The following is a 20011-nucleotide window of genomic DNA, read 5'->3' on the forward strand; positions in this document are numbered from 1 at the left end:
AGTGAATTCATGCTGTCTACACAGCTTGTGAATCTAGTGAGTGCAGCATCAACTGTTCAAACTGCCCTCAGATAATAATTTTCTACACCTTATCTAATCTAGTTTTGCTTACAATCACTAAAATGGGAGAGAAATACCAAGGAATGAAATGCACCTCTTCACAAATGCTTGACTCAGCTCTACTTACTGCTACTTGTACAATGTGCCCATCATTTTTACATCTAGGAGCCTTTGCCCTAACATGCTCTCTGCCCAGAATGTGCTTCTGGTAAATTCTCCATATCTCCATACCTACTGGGAGTGCACCACAGAGAGCCTCAGGGAAGGGGACAGAGATGAAAAGGGAAATCCCACAATCCCTATTTTCTAAGAACACACTTAGAGCAGGAGAAAGACAAGCAAACCAAAAGGTAAATTTGCATAATTAAGTAGTGAATAGAAGTACAAGTAATATTATGTGCTGGAGTACAAAATGAATTTTGGCTGTATGGAGGAAGTAGCATCTGAGCTGGACCTCTAAATTATCTAATTCTATAATAAAAAATAACTGTTGTTTTATTGTAAAGTATCTTTAGGGACATTATCCCATTTGAACCTCACAATGACCCTGTGAGACAGATCGGGATTAGGAGCCCCGCTTATGGATGAGGAAATTGATCTTCAAAATGTTCATGCAGCTGGTAGGTGGTAGGGCCTGGACCTAAATCCACATATGCTGCCCCTAAATTCTGAGGAAAACGCATTGCTTTAGGTTTCAGTTCCAGCTGTCTTATAAGCCCAGCCCCAAAGCCAAATCTACTAGAAAGTCTTCTATGAGCCCTCAAGGTATTTTCCCTCCTTTGAGCCCCCAGAGCATTTCATATTTCTCTTAGAACATTAAATCACTTTCTATCTAGGATTATTATAATTGAGGTAAAAATTTCACCTCTTATACTAGACTGCTGGCTTCTGAAGGAAATGATCTGACTCCTGATTTAGCATTCATTGCACTTAGCACAGTGCTTTGCATAAAGCAGATACGAAATACTTTGAGTTACGTTAATACTGCCATCATTATCAGGAACCCAGGTCATTTTACATCCTTCTTCTCCCCTTCATATCTAATTAGACACCAAGACTTGTCGGTTTTTTGTAACTTCTTCTTTTTAATTCCTATTGCCTATAATCTTGAGTATAAAACTTGACTACTTTGTATCTAGAGTAGTAACTTATTAACTGATCACCAAATCTCCAAGGCCTTCCCAATCCAATTTATCTTCCAGACTACAGCCACATTCATCTTAATTTCCTGTGTCTCCTGCTTTTCATTCTTTAATCGTTCCCCTTTGCCTATAGGACATTTAACACACAGCTTTCCAGTCTAGTCCCTGGCCTTCATTTGCCTTCCTAGTCATTGCTCTTTGTCTGCTCCCTATGAGATCTTCATTTCAATAAAACCAGTTTATTAAACGTGCTTTGAATAGGCTTTGTTCATTCTCTCTTGTCCCTAGGCCCTTTCTCATTTCCATTATGCTTCTCTGGATATCTGCCCTCTTCCTCCTCCTCCACCACACACCCATCCTAATGCCACCACATCCATGATGGCAAACATTTGCTATGAAATCTTTCCTCACAGCAACCTTCTTTCCCTAAACCTCAGCAAACGTAAATCTATATCACTCATTTGGCACACATGTTGTACTACAAATTGCTCTTTTTCCAAAGGAAATATAAGATCTCCAAGGTCAAGAATAGTTTCCTCTAGCATTTAATTTGGCTCTACTCAATGGTTTACTTCACCATTATCTTCCCCCATCATAGAAATGCAAGAGATGTGGACAATCCAATAATGAAATACTTCCTGTTCCCCCAGATACATATAATATCCAGTTTTCTGTCACGAACACTCAAAACATTTTTTTCTAACCATTTTATCTGTATTCAGAAGCATCTTTGGTGTACTATGTTGGGTCCAACTTCCTTAAATTCTGCCTCGGTGATCCACATGTCCTGGAAGGCAGACAGGGATGCAAGAATGGAGCCTCCCATCCACACTGAGAGTTTCCTTTCTGGAGGAGCTGTAACCTGCACAGGCGTATTGGCAGGTACCATATTTGCTATATCTTTAACTAGCCGCTTGTCTAAACCAGGGAAAGAGGTTGATCCCCCAGCAAGGATAATATTGGAGAAAAACGAATTCCTCAGATCTGTATCGCATTTCATTATGCTGCTGAAACACAACTTATCAATGCCAGGGGTATCGAGGTTCATAAGATGTGGAGAGAAGAGGGCCTCTGGACAATGAAAGAGCTGGTCATGGAGCTTGATCATCTTCCCATCAGGCAGATGGTAAACTTTCTCTATAGACTCGGGATTCTTGGCCATTTCCTCTTCATAGTTCATTACCACATAACAAGTGGTTTCCTTAATGTCTGCGACAATCTTTCTGTCCGCAGCACTAAGCAGCACGATGCCATGATCCTTCAACAGCATCATGAGGTAGTTGGTGAGGTCAAGGCCTGCCAGATCTAGCTGCTGGACACCATGAGGCAGACAGTAACCCTCGAAGATGGGCACGCACTGGGTGACGCCAGCACCTGAATTGAGCACGAAGCCAGTTGTGAAGCCAGCAGCAAAGAGAGCCAGTACCCCTTGGATGCACATATAGAAGGCAGGAACCTGCAGGTGCTCAAAAAACACCTCAGTCATCTGTTGCCGGTTCACCAGTGGGTTCAGTGCCGGCTCGGTAATCAAAACTGGGCCATCACAGGCCTTTAGCTTCAGGTTATGATCATAGATATGCTTCCACATGGTCTCCATGTCTCCCCAGGAAGTAACCAGACCACGCTCCACTGGGTAGCTGTAGGAAAAGCAGTAAGATAAATGGCAGCATTTGTTTGTTTGTTTGTTTGTTTGTTTGTTTGTTTAACAATGGCAGCTTTTAATTTCTCCAGCATCTATTCTCTTCAAACTTGGATTAATCCCCATTTTTATCACCAGTATCCCTCTGTGGACAGTGACTGCCAGTCAGAAAAAGGTGACTGCCAGCAAAAGTTAGCAGAGCTACTACCTTCCTCTGCAGTGTTTGTTGCTTTCTATTCGTCCTCCCTTTAGAAGACAAAGAATCTTTTTTTTAAAAAATTGGGAAATCTTTACATAATAGTACAGTTTTAATAGCAATTAATTGAAGAACCCCACATGATAAGGGTACTATGAATTAAGTGATATTCTTAATGAACTTGTATTTTATGAATGATAACTTTATTTGTACATTTGAATACATATATTTATAAAGAGAGCAAGTAATGTTCACTCTTAGATGTTTCGCACCCTTGGAGATTTGTGGCCGGCACCAGCAGGCTGAGACTTTCCTGTTCCCCGCTTCCTTATCCTCTCACCCTTGCGCCCCTCATCTGGACTCCCCGTAATCCGACGTGGGTCCTGCCTGCTGGGAGAAGGCCATACCTGATGGACAGTGAGTTTCTCTTTTCCTGCGCCTCGTCGCCCACACACATTTCCAGCGCGCCCTTGGCCACCCAGTTCTGGCCTTTGGCTCGGCCGATAATGTTCGGGTAGACAAACTGGGGTTCCCGCGAGCCAGCCAGGCCCGCCTTGATCATTCCCGAGCCGTTGTCGATCACCACTGGAAGCTGGTAGTAGCTCATGCCGCCGCCGCCGCCTCCGGTCGCCTGGCCACACCGGCCGCCCTGCCTGCGGGCTGCGCCAGGAGGGCGGAAAGTGCGGGCCGCAGACCCTGGGCAGCGTTAACAGGCCCACGGCCTGGAACGCCGCGTCACAGAGGCCCTGGCCCGGCCCCACGAGACCTGCGCCTGGCAAGGGCGGGCGGGGGTCCGGGAGAGGCCTGGCTTATTGACTCTCGGAGGTGCTGCTTGCTGATTGCATCTCACAGGGGCTGGGTCACTATGCCAATATCGGGGAAAACCCAATTTTCTTCCTTAAAGATGCAAATTTAACCCTTCAAAGTGCCTTTCTCTAATACTTCGATGAGCCATAAAAACAATTTTCTTTTCCAAAGCCTTTAAATTCTGCTTAGTAGGTACCTGTCCAGGGGCCTGAGGAAAGCTCTGGAATGTGCCCTTGAAGCTAGGAAAAGGTGGAGAGATTTGACAGGGGAAAGTTGTCGCAGAAGAAGCTTGGTTCTGAAACCCTCCTCAACTTCTGGATAGAAAAAGTGAAAGAATGCTAGGATTTAATGTGGGTTTTATACAGATGAACATAGGCGGAGGGAAGGAAAAATAAAGACACACAGGGAGGCAAACCCTAAGACAATCTTAAATATAGGAAACAAACTGAGGGGTGTCAGAGGGGAGAGGGGTTGGGGGATGGGGTTATTGGGTGCTGGGCATTAAGGAGGGCACTCGATGTCATGAGCACTGGGTATTATATGCAACAGACGAATCACTAAATTCTACCCCTGAAACTAGTACTACACAGTATGGGAACTAACTTGAATTTGAATAAAATCTTGAAAGAGAAAAAAGTGGGATTTATATACTTTTATTATTGTTTCTATATACTGGGCAAATACTTTGTTGTGTTTCTTTCCCGCAGTTTCTAAGAAAAATGTACTCAAAACCAAAATGGTAGAATCTTGCTTTTTTTGATTGATTGATTTTTAACAATCTCACCTGGTATCCCCCATGTGATATGGAAGGCCATTCTCATTTCCTTAAAATATTTGATATTTAGGCATAAGGATGTGTCTGCCTCTTTTCAAGAAAAACGATATTCCTTAGGTCATACGAAGTTCAGGTTTAGAACAATTTAAGTACATTGCGTGCCAAAAGGTGCGTCTTTCGTGTCTGATTTTTTTACCCCCTTAATTCTACACACTGTGTAGAGGATTTTAAAACAAGCAGGCAAGTTCGAACCTCTGGTTGGTCTATACAAGCAGGGGAGGAAATTCAAAAGCTATTTACCTGTCTCTCCACCAGAGGCTGAAACGGTCACCCTACTAAACAACAGTGATGGCATTTGGTGCTGCAAACTGATGCAAGAAGGGGGACGCCAACCAAGCCCCGCACTTGCCCCGGGCTTCTCAGCACTGCGTGGGGGGGGGGGGGGGGAGAGACTGCCAAATAAAACATTTCCTCCCACAGAAGCAAGTGTACGCAAAGGAAGTGGAAGGAGCCAGCGCCTGGTTTCTACAGCAGTCCGCAGGAGACTCTGGAAAAAAAGCGCACGCAAATTCCAACTTTCGAAATAGTTTTAGCACTACACAATTAGAAGTATAGTCATTTTTCCTTTTTTGTTTGTTCGTTTTTCCTGTTAAAACTACCTTAATGTTGCTGTAAGTGCCCAGAATTTCGTGGTTCTTCTTCTATATCAAGGCCATTTTGAAGCACAGAAACCAGTTAGGTTTCCGTAGTGTAGTGGTTATCACGTTCGCCTAACACGCGAAAGGTCCCCGGTTCGAAACCGGGCGGAAACAATTATTGCTTTTCCTATAGATTCCCTCAAACAGAGATATGTGATTTTTTAAGACAGTCTAAATACGAACTTGTGGAACAGTGGGAATTTGAACTTTTACCTTGATTATTTTGTTCACCAAATGTTTTTATTGACAGCTTGCCACGCGGAAATGTTTCAAAAAAAAAAATTCAATTCCCAAACTACTACTGAAAAATAATGTAATGTACAACCTAGAAGAGGAGCTCAAACACGGTGTTAGAAACTGTTAGCCCTGTTGCCTACCGACCACTCTTTGTATTACAAGTCCTTTAGTTTTTCATTAGTCTTCCCCTTCAGATTGCAAATTCCCCTAAACGCCAGACCATGTTTTACTCTTATTTTATCCATACTTGGTGTCATGCTTAACACCTGGTAGAGACTCATAAATATTTCTGAATAAACTACCGAAAAAGGTTCCGACGAAATATAAAAGTGAAATCAGAAAGATAAAATCAAGAACCCGACTCAGCTTTTTCCCTTATAAACATAATGGTAGTGGCTTTATTCACAAATGTTTTTACGGACCAGAGAAAAGAAGTTAAAGAGCAAGCAGAATGTCTTTGGAAAAATCTCAGAAGAAACGAGTAAATTCCAGGTGACTGTCCTTTAAAATAAAGTCATGAGTAAATATCCTAAAGTCCTGATACAACTTTTAACAAGAAAAAATGAAGTTTTGGTTTTCTGAGATTCATGATGTCTGCAAGTACTAGGGAAAAATTCACCCTAACATATTAACAGGACTTATCTTACTGTTTCTGCGCCTTTTGTATATTACGCAGATAACTGGCATCCTTTTCCGTCACTGTACAAAAATCTGAATTCGATGTAAATCATTATATTTAAATTTTTCTGGTCTAGACGCAGAACCTTTTCCGGTATAAAGCCCACCTTCCTGCAATGTTGCGCGTGCCCAGTGTACCCTACTGCTTTGCTCCGCTTTGCTGCATCTCAGACTTGTAACACCAGGTAAGGATATCCTGGAAACTAAGCTACAGTCGGCTGATGCAAACAAAACCCAGGGGGTTCCCAAGAGCTTTCGGGTACGTAAACCGAAAAGGGGTGATCTGTCTCAGCTTGAAAATCTCCCTTGGCCAGGAGCCTAAGTACACAAGCTGTTTCCACTCGCGGGGTCCTGAGGAAGGGCAGGATGATGAAAGAAACTACAAGCCCCAGCATGCAGTGCACAATCTGGCTCCTGGAAAGAGGGCCTCGGTGGCGCGCTGCCCGACCGCTGGCCATAGGCGAGATGCCGACTGTCGGCCAACCATAATGTTCAGAATGAGGAAGACAAGCGGGGCGCTGTGAATGAGCCCTTAAGTCCCGTATTCGTGACGTTTGCGGTTTCGCGGGGGGCCCTAGTATGCTGGGGAGTGGAATTTCTGTGGGCCTGTCTGGTCGGGCCTCGCCGGTGTCGGACGTCCACTGTACCAGCGCCTCCAGCGTATACATGGGACGCCCGGGCCGGATATGATGTCGCCGTAGAGGAAGAAGGAAGAGGCGGAGCGGGGCGCGGTGACGTCCCTCCAAGATGGCGGAGAGAGCGTGAAGAAACTGTTCCCCCTTGGATTGCTCCAGGTGAGTTCTTTTTTCAGCCCCCCAGCTTGCCAGTCCCGCTCTCTCCAGACGCTGGGTCATTGGAGGGCAGGCGTCTTGGAGTTCGAATTCAGGTCGGGGCGAAGGTATTAACGTGGAAAGCTTGGGCGAGGCAGCCCGGTGTGGGCCTTGGCCACAACCTCTGCTGTGGGAACTCAAGGTAGTGGGAGGTAGGCGAAGGGCAGTGCGGCAGAAGCCGGGAGACACCGTTGTCACTCTCCGTTGCGGTCCGGAATGGAGAAGTGGGAAGAAAGGGGGTGTGGCCTCCTCTGGGCGAGTGACGGAACCTTGACAACTCTTGGCTCCGCTCATTCTCCGCCCCCTGGGCACCCGCCTCGCGTTTTGAAACAACTGTGCACCACGGAAACTAACAGGTTTCGGTGATTTGAGAGTAGTTTTAAAGAACTTGTGCCGTATTTTTTCGCCATCTGTTCAAAGGAGTCATTTGTTAGTGGTTGGTTAATTTTTTCCCCCAGCATATGCATGCGTACTGAGCTTGAAAATCTGAAGGTTCAACTGCTGCAAAAGCGTGAAATTTTGCGGTGCTTTTTTTCAGCTGGTGCAAGTGTTTTCATTCATCGCCATTTGTTTATCTGTCTAAAGGATTGTGTTAGTTGTCCAGGATGTAACAAAGATAGACAGGAACTTACGCTTCAGCATTTTTAACTATCCTGTTTGATAAGAATTTTCGAGGTGGGGGGGAATACATAAGGACTGACTTTGTTTTTGTCCATGTTCTGTCCCATGTCCCTTCTCCCCTTACCAGTTGGTTGGGTGAAACGTTTGATGAAAACTTAGGGTTACTGACTTACTATTTCTTTTTGTCTTTTAGAACAAGGGTAAAATTCCATTCTGATATCAAAATGCAGTATTCGCACCACTGTGAGCACCTTTTAGAGAGACTGAACAAACAACGGGAAGCAGGTTTTCTTTGTGACTGCACCGTAGTGATTGGGGAATTCCAGTTTAAAGCTCATAGGAATGTGCTTGCCTCATTTAGTGAGTATTTTGGTGCGATCTACAGAAGCACTTCTGAGAACAATGTCTTCCTTGATCAGAGTCAGGTGAAGGCTGATGGATTTCAGAAACTGTTGGAGTTTATATACACAGGAACTTTAAATCTTGACAGGTAAAGTACACATTTTATTTTCACTTATAAAAGCTAGTCAGCAGTCTGTAGAGCTGAAGTATATTTGAATTTTTTCCATTCAGTCCCTTAACTCGGAGTCTTCATATAGTCATGTGCACAATGCTGTTGTTTTTAATAAAGAAGTCAGTATTACTGATTTGGGATGAACAGACTACATTTCTTACGCACGAAAAGCACAGGTGTTAATAAGATTAAGACCTTGCTTCTGACACAGTTGATTTATCTACTGAAACAAAGCCTGTGTTTTTAGTTATGAAAACTTAAGGAGCATACACAATGAATTCTAGGTGAATTCCAGTTTCTTTGGTCTTTCTGTACCTCTGATCGTCTCTCTTCCTCACTCTATTTCCCTACTTCTTAAAGTGGTTGAGGTAAGGGAATGTAGATGAGGAAAGAAGGATGATCTTCTGTGTTCATTTAATAATACTCCCATTTCCAACCATAGAGAGGAACGTGCAGGACCTCTTCCTGATCTTGTTTCAGGGAGATAATTTCCTTGGAATGTAAATGCCCGTGACTTCTATTATCTCTGTATAGCTATCAGTACTAATGCTTAAATCAGATCCATGGTGCTAGAATGCTTTTCTGAAATGCTTAATGCTCTCACTGCACTAACAAGAAGTAGGCTTTGAGGAATTTGATAGTGCAGGCACTGTGTGTCTCCCATGCATAGTGAACTGTATAATTAGTTTAATACTAATGCATTTATTAGTTGTGGAGGTGAAAGAGAAACCAATCAAATTACTCCTGTTTTCTTTCCTCCATCTCTTATAAAAGTGTGAACATGACTAGATCATAATCTGACATAAAAAGATTATGGGCTTTAGAATTAGATCTAGCCTGTCAGTCACTGTGTCTCTGAGCAAGATGCAACCTCTAAAAGCCTCAGTTTCCCCATCTGTAAAAATGAGATGGTAATAACTACCTTGGTGTTACTGTGAAGATCAAGGATTTACTTGAAGGCCTTCTTCCCAATGAACATTAGTTTCATTTATTTTCTCTTTTCGACTCTCCTCTCTCCCTTTAATTTCACAATTTTTGGAGAAAAATTAGGAAAGAAACCAAAAGGAAACATCTGAAATTCTGCCACCCACTTATAATCATTGTTAACATTTTGATAAATATTATTTCATTCTTTTCCAGATGATCTCTGTCTCTGTATATATGCTCATACACATTAAGCAGAATCCTTCTCTCTGTTTTACACTGCAGCTTATTGTCTAACTATACTTCTTTAGAAAGCTAGAATCAGGATGTTCCTTAATCCTTTTGAAAAGGAAATATTTGTACTGTTTGGAATTGTTTTTAAATTTTGGTGTAATGAAATCTTTGAGTCAGTTCTGTATGAGTTGATTAAAAGAACAGACCAGTGTCATAGATTAACCTACATGACAAATTATTTAAATTTACTGAATAGTTGATTCTACAATTACCTCTTTCTAAATATTCAGAATATGTAATATAAAATAACCACAAAACTAGTGAATTTTGGTTGATCTTCAATTTAGTGGTTTCCCTTTCTCAATTAACTTTTCCAGAACAATCTTGAATTGATTTGAACAAACTGAAGAGCAGCTTACTTTGAGCCTTCGTGCAAAGAACCAATGTGAAAAAGGCCAGATTTTTGCTCAATCTTTTTTGGTACATATCTTGCCTGGGAACTAGTTGTTTGAGCCCACCCACCAATGTGAGAAGGTTTACATCAAAAGTAGAAAGTCTGTACAACTTAGTGATTAAATTTAGTGAAAAAAACAAAATAATAAAGAATTAAGTGGACTCACGAGCCAGATTTCCTTGGTCAAATCAGAGTTCTAACACACTGTGATCTTGTACAAGTTACTTTCTTTGGAACTCTGAGCCTTCATTTGTATGTAAAATGGGATTATTCCAGATTGCATAGACATGTCCTAAGGGTTAAATGAACTATTTATGTAAAGTGTTTAGCCATATACCTGGCAATATGTAATTAAATGACTTTCAGTGACTGTGCAAAAGATGACAGTAAGTTTGCAAGCCCTGTAACTTTACGCTTGTAAACAAAAGCAGTTATTGATGTAAACAAATGCTGATTGGTTCTCTTAACTGTAACTGAGATTATAGTCTGTCTATGAAATAGATGGATAATTTGTACGAAATACTGTATCAGTACTGAACAATTCATGTGCCACTCAGTGCTAGTTTGTATTGGTCTTACAGGCTACCAGACCTTGTTATGTGTTCGGTGGTTCATTTTATGGAGCACTAAGCACAATTATAATTGATGGCCTGAGTATAATAAGTGATAAATTTGGTTTCATTCTAGTGGTATTCTCATTTATTGTAATTTAATAATAGACTGTAACAAAATTAATAAAAGGCTTAAGGAAAAACAACATTTTTAGAAGTGATAATGCTACTGTATATATGGCAAAAAACATTTTGTATAAAAGATGAACAAGATTGTGTTTATGTTTGGGACATTTGTGCTATATCTTTGCAAATAGAGAACTTCATTACAAAGATAATTTGTTACATATTCCAAAATTATAACCAAGGTCATGTTTTCTTATGTAGGGGAAAGACTCCATTTGCAAATAGATTATATTCCAAAAGTTTTTTTTTTTATAGTATATTTAAGAACTTTAGGTATATTTTCCCAGAAAGTAAAATGTTCCCTAAACTTGTGATTAGGTTTCCAGACTGGCCTATAAACCTACTTAATCTATGATGAGCTGAAAAATGATTAAGTGTATAATGAAAGGCAATTTTTTAAAAGCCAATGTAATGTTAAATTAAAAAAGAAGAAACATACAGGTGGCACTTGAAATAAAGAAGTTTTTAATTGTTGATGAAAAAATGGATATAGATCTGTAGATACTGTAGCATACTTTTAAAGACCTGAGTGGTTCATGACACTCGTTAATTTTTAATTTCAAATTTTACTCCTTTTCTTTTTTTAAAAAAGATGTATTAATAGCACTATATTTATATTATCAGCTATAACTAAAACCCTTTTCTGGCTTACATGTATAATGAAGGAAAAGGGAAAATATATTTTTTTTCTAAAGAGTTAAATATTATTTGGGGAAAATGGCAAGTAGTAAGGTTACTTGAAGGGTGTGTTTGTGTGTGTGTGTGTGTGTGTGTGTGTATCCGTCCTCAGATAATTAAAAGGGTCATATTTTTGTATTATTACCAACTCAACTCTCAGATTTTTTAAATAAAGATTTTGTTTATTTATTTGAGAGAGAGAGGGAGAGAGCACAGAGGAAGAAGGAGAAGCAGGCTCCCTGCTGTGTGGGGAGCCAGATGTGGGGCTTGTTCCCAGGACCCCAGGATCATGACCTGAGATGAAGGCAGATGCTTAACCGACTGAGCCACCCAGGTGCCCCTCATCTCTCAGATTTTATAGCTAAGAAAATAGAAGTGCCTAAAGATGCTGACCTACCCTGATAAATTCACCTTGTAATGCCAGAGCCAATGTTAGAGTAATCAAACAATTTTTCACTACAGTATAAACTTCTGAAGGGCAGGGACTATTTGATATTTCTTAATATCCCTCTTAGTGTACCACACATGGTAGATGCTCAGTAAATATTGACTGGAATGTTGAACAGGGTGAACTTTAATCTTTTTATATAATTCTAATAATGACAGACTCCAACCTGAGTTGAGTAAGACACACACACACACACACACACACACACACACGGGAGGGTTGTTAGAGCTTAGTGCATTCTAGATCCTGTTCCTTCCAAGTGTAATCTGTAAACCAGCAGCATTGGCATCACCAGCAAGTGTGTTAGAAATGCAGACACTTAGGTCCCACCACACACCTCCCCACAGAATCTGAATCTACATTTAACAAGATACCTGGGTGACTCTCATACTTGGGAAAGTTTGAGAAGCACTGTTAAAGTCCCTCACAGGGGAGCAGAGAGAGATAATAGGAAATAATTTTTTACTCTGTTGCCAGTCCAAGAAAGATGGTTGTATCTGAATAGGCCTCAGGGTGAATGGCGGAGGCAGTACATTGCCAACAGCTACTTTTGTGTTACAAGTATTTTTTAAAACACACAGTAATTTCAACATTTTATTTTCCTATAGTAGTACGTAACGTAGTATGTAACCATTTTTTTCATCTTTTCAAGTTCTGCAAAACTGGAAGTTTTTGCCTACGCGTTATTCTGAATGAGTAAATGAATTCTTGTAAATTTGTTCTTTTAGTTATGCCTTTTTCATCATTCTGCTTCATTAAGTTTTTAAAAGACATTGAAATATATGTGCAGCTCTGTTTCACAAATAGTTTTTCTTTGTTCAGAATATTGTCATTTAGCCTTGTTTCCTTACAGTTGGAATGTTAAAGAAATTCATCAGGCTGCTGACTATCTCAAAGTGGAAGAGGTGGTCACTAAATGTAAAATAAAGATGGAAGATTTTGCTTTTATTGCTAATCCCTCTTCTACAGAGATATCTAGTATTACTGGAAACATTGAATTGAATCAACAGACTTGTCTCCTTACTCTACGAGATTATAACAGTCGGGAAAAATCAGAAGTATCTACAGATTTAGTTCAGGCAAATCCTAAACAAGGGGCTTTAGCAAAGAAGTCATCTCAAACTAAAAAGAAGAAGAAGGCTTTCAACTCCCAGAAAACAGGACAGAATAAAACAGTGCAATATCCCAGTGACATTTTAGAGAATGCATCTGTTGAATTATTCTTAGATGCAAATAAATTATCCACAGCTGTAGTAGATCAAGTTGCACAAAGAAATGATAATTCAGAACTCGAGTTGACGTCAGTTGTGGAAAATACTTTTCCAGCACAAGCTATTGTGCAGACTGTTCCAGTGAAACGGAAACGTGGAAAGTCACAACCAAACTGTGCTCTGAAAGAACACTCTATGTCTAATATAGCCAGTGTCAAGAATTCTTACGAGCTGGAGAGCTCTGGGGAAGAGCTGGATCAGAGGTATTCCAAGGCCAAGCCAATGTGTAACACATGTGGGAAAGTGTTTTCAGAAGCCAGCAGCTTGAGAAGGCATATGAGAATACATAAAGGAGTTAAACCTTATGTCTGCCACTTGTGTGGAAAGGCATTTACCCAGTGTAACCAGCTGAAAACGCATGTAAGAACTCATACAGGTAAGACTGGTTTGTGGGAGATACGATTGCTTTTATACTGTGACTGAAATGATATTTTTGTACAGAACATAATAATATGCAGTGTTGACTATTTGTGACCAACATTTGGTATATACTTGAATTCACAAAGTATTTAGTATGTTAGATTGTTGAAAATTTCTTTGTAATTGTGACCAAGTATTTACTGGTTATTTGTTTTATTGCTGCTGATAACTCTGAAGTCCTAATGTATGGGGTCTTTGTACCATTTTCCCTCATAGTTAAAATAAACACAAACTTGATTCTAGCTTGCTAAGTATTTAACAGAGACAAAGATTAAGAGAACTGATAAAAAGTAGTTACAACTCAGGACAGTTTTCAGACTGCCAACACGTCTCACCTTTTGCTTCCTAGACCTTGTCAACTTCTGAACATGTTTCTTAGAATCACACAAATATTCATTCCTCAGCCTCTACGTTTACCTTTGTTGGTACACTTAGATTTGTACATATTAAGATGCAATGTGTATTTCTAATTGTTCACCTTTCACTCTTATGAATTGAGAAACAGTGATTTCTTTTAATTCTACTGATGTTTTCAATAGACAATCTGGAAAAAAAATCCTTGGTTTTTTACTTCTAGCAGTTAATATTTTCTGAATACTGAAAATAGTACTGTTGGTGAGCTCTTGAAAGCTTATGTGGCTCAAGCAACTAAAACAGAATATCTCCTTTTAAATATAAATTTTATTTGTTTGTTCTTTTAGGTGAGAAGCCATACAAATGTGAATTGTGTGATAAAGGATTTGCTCAGAAATGCCAGCTGGTCTTCCATAGTCGTATGCATCATGGTGAGGAAAAACCCTATAAATGTGATGTATGCAATTTACAATTTGCAACTTCTAGCAATCTCAAGATTCATGCAAGGTAAAAAACAAAAAAATAAGTTGTTTGATCTTTGAGTCTGTCATTCACCATAGTCTTTTGAATAACTATTGTATTCGCACTCAAGACAGTAGAGTTGTAATTGTGGCTCCACCATTAAATTTTCTTAGCATAGTCAGGGAACCAGAAGGAAGCCATGGCAACTGGAGAGGAGTCAATAAGGGAGAGACATAAGATCAGAATGGTGATAGGGCATCTAAATGGTATAACGTTTTATAGGCCATTATAAAGCTTCTACTCTCTCTCTCTTTTTTTTTTTTTTAAGATTTTATTTATTTATTAGAGACAGAGCATAAGCAGGGGAAGCAGCAGGCAGAGGGAGAGGGAGCAGCAGCCTCCCTACTGAACAAGAAGCCAGATGTGTGCTTGATCCCAAGGTTCTGGGATCATGACCTGAGCCGAAGGCAGACACTTAACAGCTGAGCCAGGCAGACACTTAATAGCTGAGCCACTCAGGCGCCCCTAAAGCTTTTACTCTTGAGGTTGAGAAGCAGGCGATGTATCTTGCTTGCAATTTTAGGGGATGACTCTGGCTGCAATAATAGAAAAAGAATGTAAGATTGCAAGAATGGAAGCAAAGTTACCAGTTAGGAAAATACAGATATAACCCAAGTGAGAGCGATAATGATTCAGGCCAAAGTGGTAACAGTGGAATAGATCAGTAGTTGTCAGATTCTGGACATATTTTTAAAGGTAGAACAATAGAATTTGCTGCAGATTGGATGTGGGGTATGAAAGAAGGAAAGAAGAGTGGAATCAAAGGTGATTCTGAGGTTTACAGCCCTGAGCACCTGAAAAGATGGAATTACTGTTAACTGAAATGGAAAAGTTTGTGGATAGAGCAGTTTAAGAGGGAGTAGAGATCTGAACTTGTTAAATTTGAGGTGACTATTAGACATCTGAATGGAGATGTACATTGGTTAAGAAAGTCTGTAGTTTCGAGGACTGGTTTGAGTTGAAGGTATAAATTTGGGAGTCTCTAGCATATTTAAGTATTTAAGGTTTAGTATTTAAGGTTATATTTATATAACCTTATATATAAACCTATATATAAATATATATATTTAAGGTTATAACACTGAATGAGATCACTAGGAGAATGAATGTGGGTAGAAAAGAGATCAAAGGACTGAGTCATGAGGCGCTTAGAGGTGACTAGGAAGGAACAGCCAGTCTACAAGAGTAGACTGCCCTGGAATCCAAGTGAAGGAAACTGTTCCAGAAGGGAGCAATCAGCTGTGTCAACTTCTGATGATAGGGAGGTGAAGACTGAGAATTGACTATTGAATTTAGCAGAGTGAGAGGTCAGCAGTGCTCTTGACAAAAGTAATGTTAGCAGAGGCTAATAGAGATTAGTAGAGAAGAAATGAAAGTAGAACAGTTGGAGACTCAAATTTTGATAAAGGGGAGCAAAGAAATGGAGGAGCAAGAGAAGTCAAGGGTTTTGTTTTTTTGTTTTTTTGTTTTTTTAAGATTGAAGACATCAGTATATTTGTATGCTGAGATACAATGGGATGGGAAAACTGGTGGAGGAAATTACAGGAGTGATTATCATTGAGTAGGCATGGGGGGTAGGATAGTATCTTCATTATACAAATGGGAGTAGTTGGATTCAAATCAACTGTCACCCTCATGTTAGAGTCAACAGAAAAACAGCAAATACATAGGTGCAGATGCCTATAGGTAGAGAGTTGGGATGGTGGAAATTTTCTTCTGATTGCTTAAATTTTTCTCAGTAAAACAGGAAGCAAGGACATCAGCTAAGGATGAGGATGGGTGAGGAGGTGCTGGAGGTTTAAGGAAGGAGTTCTGAAGAGTGAGTGAATGGACAAGTGAAAATAATAGCCTGTGCTATTAGGGGCACACTTGACAACCATATAAAGATGATGGCACAATTTTTTTTTAATTGATCTTAGAACAGATGTTTTGATAACACCCAAAACATTTATTTTTGACAGTATACATTGAAACTGTTGATTTTAAATACATATTTTTGGTCTGTTAAGATGAAATAAAAGACTGAATGAAAATTGAATGAAAAATGCTTATTACATAGATTGGACACAAATTGTTTTACTCACCAGCATATAACTTTATATTTATTTACAAATAGGAAGCATAGTGGAGAGAAGCCATATGTCTGTGATAGGTGTGGACAGAGATTTGCTCAAGCCAGCACATTGACCTATCATGTTCGTAGGCATACTGGAGAAAAGCCTTATGTGTGTGATACTTGTGGGAAGGCATTTGCTGTCTCTAGTTCTCTTATCACTCATTCTCGAAAACATACAGGTAAGAATTTGACAGAGATGTTTAAAATTAGGAAAAGTTGTAAATAAAAGAAAAAAAGGGAAATTGAGCCCTTAAAGAAAAGAGGTTATAGACTTTGTGTTGTATATCTGTTGTGTTTGTGCTTGTTGAAGCTTTTTGTGTTTGTGGTTTTCACATAATAAATATTAGCTATAAAAACAGATTTATTTTCTAGAGCATAACGGTGGTTGGAATTTTTTATTATATAACTTACATACATTAAAATCAGATAGTTTTGACAATATATAAACTTGAATTGAGACCTATTTTATGACCTTAGAAAAACTCCTTAGCCTCTTGTTTTACTTTCCTCAGATAAAACTGTAGAGTGAAATTACTGGGTGGAGGTGGGTTTGGGTAGAACATTGATTTTTACGACATCTTAGTACTTGTCCTACGCAGACATTCTAAGATTTGCAGATTAAATGGATACTTCAAATGCAGAGTATCAGTTTTGAAGCAAATTATGCTCAAAGATTTTCAGTTTTGATAAGGTACCTTTTAAAACAGATCTTTGCTAAATATTCCTCTTAATAATATAGTAGATAGTAAGAAAGTAATGGATTGACGAATTTTTAATCGTATGTTTGTAATCATATAAAAATTGAACTTCTTGCCCAACTCTAGTCTACTGGAAGGATATTTGCAGAAATAAAGTTTTATTATATGAAAAGCATCAGGTTACATGGACAGTGTAAAATAATTACTAATAATTCATCTAAGTAGGATCACACTGAAGATACCTCTAAAATACAACATAAGAGGTTTTAATTTAGTATTTTAGAACAGGTTACTTTAGATTATTGTAATTGATAAATATTATATTGGTATAGTACACCACTTCGCTATCTTTTATTTTCCATCTAGGTGAAAAACCATACATATGTGGTATTTGTGGGAAAAGTTTTATTTCCTCAGGAGAGCTCAACAAACACTTTCGATCCCATACAGGTCTGTGTTTAGGGAGAACGTATTATTTTTGGTTCTCTCTAATTTCTTTTTATGTAAACCTTGACTTTTAAACCATTATGGTATCTAGTCGTACTCTACCTATAGCAATATTTTAATGTATAAATATCAACTTTTTACTTGCTTTGATTTTTTTTTTAGTTATTTGGAGTAGTATTAATTAAATTTGGTCTAGAATTGTATAGATTTTTTAATATGCCAGATAATAATAGCTTTTAGGTGGTTTGGATTAAATTGCACAGGTGTACCAAGAAATGAAAAGGAATAGATAATACCAAGATAATATCATATTTTCTTATCAAATAGTGTTCCGTAAGCAAATTTTCGGAATGAATTTTTGTACTGACATGTTTCTTGTAACAGTATTGTGTAGTATGAAGAAAATATGGAACAAATAAATTAAGGGAAAATGCCACTTTGAAAATGTACTGTTCTGACTTTTTCATTTTTAAAATTATTCCTCATAATTCCTATCTGGAATAGTGTGAGCGCTTAGTAGACATTTAATAAACGTCTATAGTCTCATGCTCCTTTGTTTATAAAGCATTGAACAATTCTTATTTCTTTTGTAGCATTTTATTCTGTCACTATTTTTAAAGGATTTTAAAGCTGCCAGAAAGCAGAAACCATAATTACACATTTTTTCCCCTTAGCTGTTCCTCTTAGGGTCTGGCAGATAACTGGCATTCACTAAATGTCTAATAGAAGTAAAAGAGTAAGTTAAATTTCTGTTAATGAAAATGCTCCATTTTCCCAGAAATGGGGATGCTTTATATAAAGTAAAGGAGTGCCTAATATGTATAGAAGTTTTATAACCAAGTGATGAAAAAGGTCATTTGAAACTAAACTTAAACAGTATAGTAATGTTTGCACTGTGTTCATAGACATTGATATTTTTGTCTTAGCAGCTTTTAAAATATTGAGTTTAAACTTTTTAACTTGCTTTTCAGGAGAAAGGCCATTTATCTGCGAATTATGTGGAAATTCTTACACAGATATTAAAAATTTAAAGAAGCACAAAACAAAAGTCCATTCCGGTAAATGTTTGTGTTTTATAAAAATTTGGTGCTCTCATATTCGTGCTATTCCTAAAATGTTGAGATGCACGTTATAACAGTTTAAATTAGATATATATTTTTGAAAACTAGATATACACATATTAGGAAGGAAGCTTTATAATTTGTAGATAAATTCACTAACAATTTTTTTCCATATTGGCCTTCTAATAAACAGTACTTGAAATATTTCCTCTTTTAAAAACCTGATTTATGAAGTTTCAAGAATGAAAGAATATTAAAAATATATATATGTATCACTGTTATCCATACTAGAGTCTGGGTTACCTGGGGATTACTATAGTTATGTGAAGAAAAGGGCATCATAAACCCTAATCCAGAAACATATAAGAGGGAATATAATAGAAACATAAAAATAAGCAAATAGGTAGCCCCAAATTGTTACATAGAAATGGAAAGCCAGACTACAAAATTTTAAGTCTGTTGCTTAAAATGAATCCTCGAAAAAGCTTCACTGTGTCATGATTAGAAACAAAATACTAGGCTTCTTCAGTGTGTAGAGATGTTAACAAGTCTGATAGTGAACAGAAACAGAAACATAGGATTAAGTCAGTAACTTCTGAAAACTGCAGTGTTGTTAATTCAACAAACATTAAATGCCTCTACCTCCAAAGTACACATAACTAACTGCAAGATATATGAAGTAGAACAAGGCACATTCTTAGTCCTCAAAGAATTTGCAATCTAGTGTGGGAGACCAGAAAGCTAAATAGCTGTGATTACAGGATAAAATGTAGGGTTTAATAGAGACACAAAAGTGCTAAAGAAGAGATAAAGACCTTCTGAGGTAAGTATTGGAAGGGCTTAATTCTAGGGAACTTGAAGGAAAGAGAGTTCAAAGGGTGCAGATAGGAAAAGGACCTTCGTCCCAGGCAGAGAGCACTTTATAAAGGGAGTCATCGGGACAAGGAAGCGCAGGTTATATTCTCGGCTGGTTGAACTGAAGAGTAGTTTGGCAAGAACAGAGAGAATTATAATTTTATGAAAGTTAATAGGCAGTTTTGTCTAATGAAGACAGAGTAAAATGTAAATACTTTAGAGACAGAAGCATGGTAAAGCTCATGGGAACTTTGAAGGCAAAAGTGTATCTACCATAGGGTGATAATCACTCCCTAAGTAGAGAAGAATTTCTCGCTTCTGAAAATACACAAAAGTGCCGTACCTCTGAACTTGAACTCAGAGAGTGGTATGAACTACTCATTAATATGTTCAGTAAACACATTTATTATGTGTATAGCACTATTATTAAGTACTTTGAAGGAATTAGAGAAGCATAACTTGACATTTACCCTTAAGGAATTTACAGTCTGGTTGAGAATTCAGGGCATACTGAAGTAGAATGTTCAGTAGCAGTAAGAGAGATAGATGTCACAAGGTGATAAATGAAAAATTGACAACCGAGTGATAAAATAGG

At 38.5% G+C, this 20011-nt stretch overlaps 2 protein-coding genes and 1 non-coding gene across 5 annotated transcripts in view; 2 read left to right on the forward strand and 1 right to left on the reverse strand.

The window, feature by feature from the left end:
- Positions 1–1761: 1761 nt before the first annotated feature.
- On the reverse strand, positions 1762–3751 carry ACTRT3 (actin related protein T3). Its single transcript, XM_045788741.2, has 2 exons — positions 3445–3751; positions 1762–2839 (listed from the first exon to the last, which is right to left on the reverse strand). Exons 1-2 carry the CDS (start codon positions 3642–3644, stop codon positions 1921–1923), a joined length of 1119 nt encoding a protein of 372 aa, XP_045644697.1. The 5' UTR covers positions 3645–3751; the 3' UTR covers positions 1762–1920.
- A 1607-nt stretch (positions 3752–5358) lies between these two features.
- Positions 5359–5431, forward strand: TRNAV-AAC (transfer RNA valine (anticodon AAC)). The gene has a single exon. It is a non-coding gene; the product is annotated as a tRNA-Val (tRNA).
- A 978-nt stretch (positions 5432–6409) lies between these two features.
- Positions 6410–20011, forward strand: part of MYNN (myoneurin) — a 34664-nt gene continuing 21062 nt past the window's right edge. The window contains exons 1-7 of one of the 3 annotated variants that reach the window (XM_045788612.2): positions 6410–7026; positions 7877–8173; positions 12526–13319; positions 14065–14224; positions 16356–16534; positions 17420–17503; positions 18472–18558. In XM_045788612.2, coding sequence (XP_045644568.1) covers positions 7908–8173; positions 12526–13319; positions 14065–14224; positions 16356–16534; positions 17420–17503; positions 18472–18558 — 1570 coding nt within the window. In that variant the 5' untranslated portion in view covers positions 6410–7026; positions 7877–7907. Of the gene's footprint in view, positions 7027–7876; positions 8174–12525; positions 13320–14064; positions 14225–16355; positions 16535–17419; positions 17504–18471; positions 18559–20011 lie in introns of those variants that run through there. The other 2 variants (XM_045788613.2, XR_015724117.1) reach the window with 2 other exon arrangements.

This window comes from Ursus americanus, chromosome 4 (assembly GCF_024610735.1).
Source record: "Ursus americanus isolate L20-20 chromosome 4, mUrsAme1.1.p, whole genome shotgun sequence".
NCBI classification, from domain to species: domain Eukaryota; kingdom Metazoa; phylum Chordata; class Mammalia; order Carnivora; family Ursidae; genus Ursus; species Ursus americanus.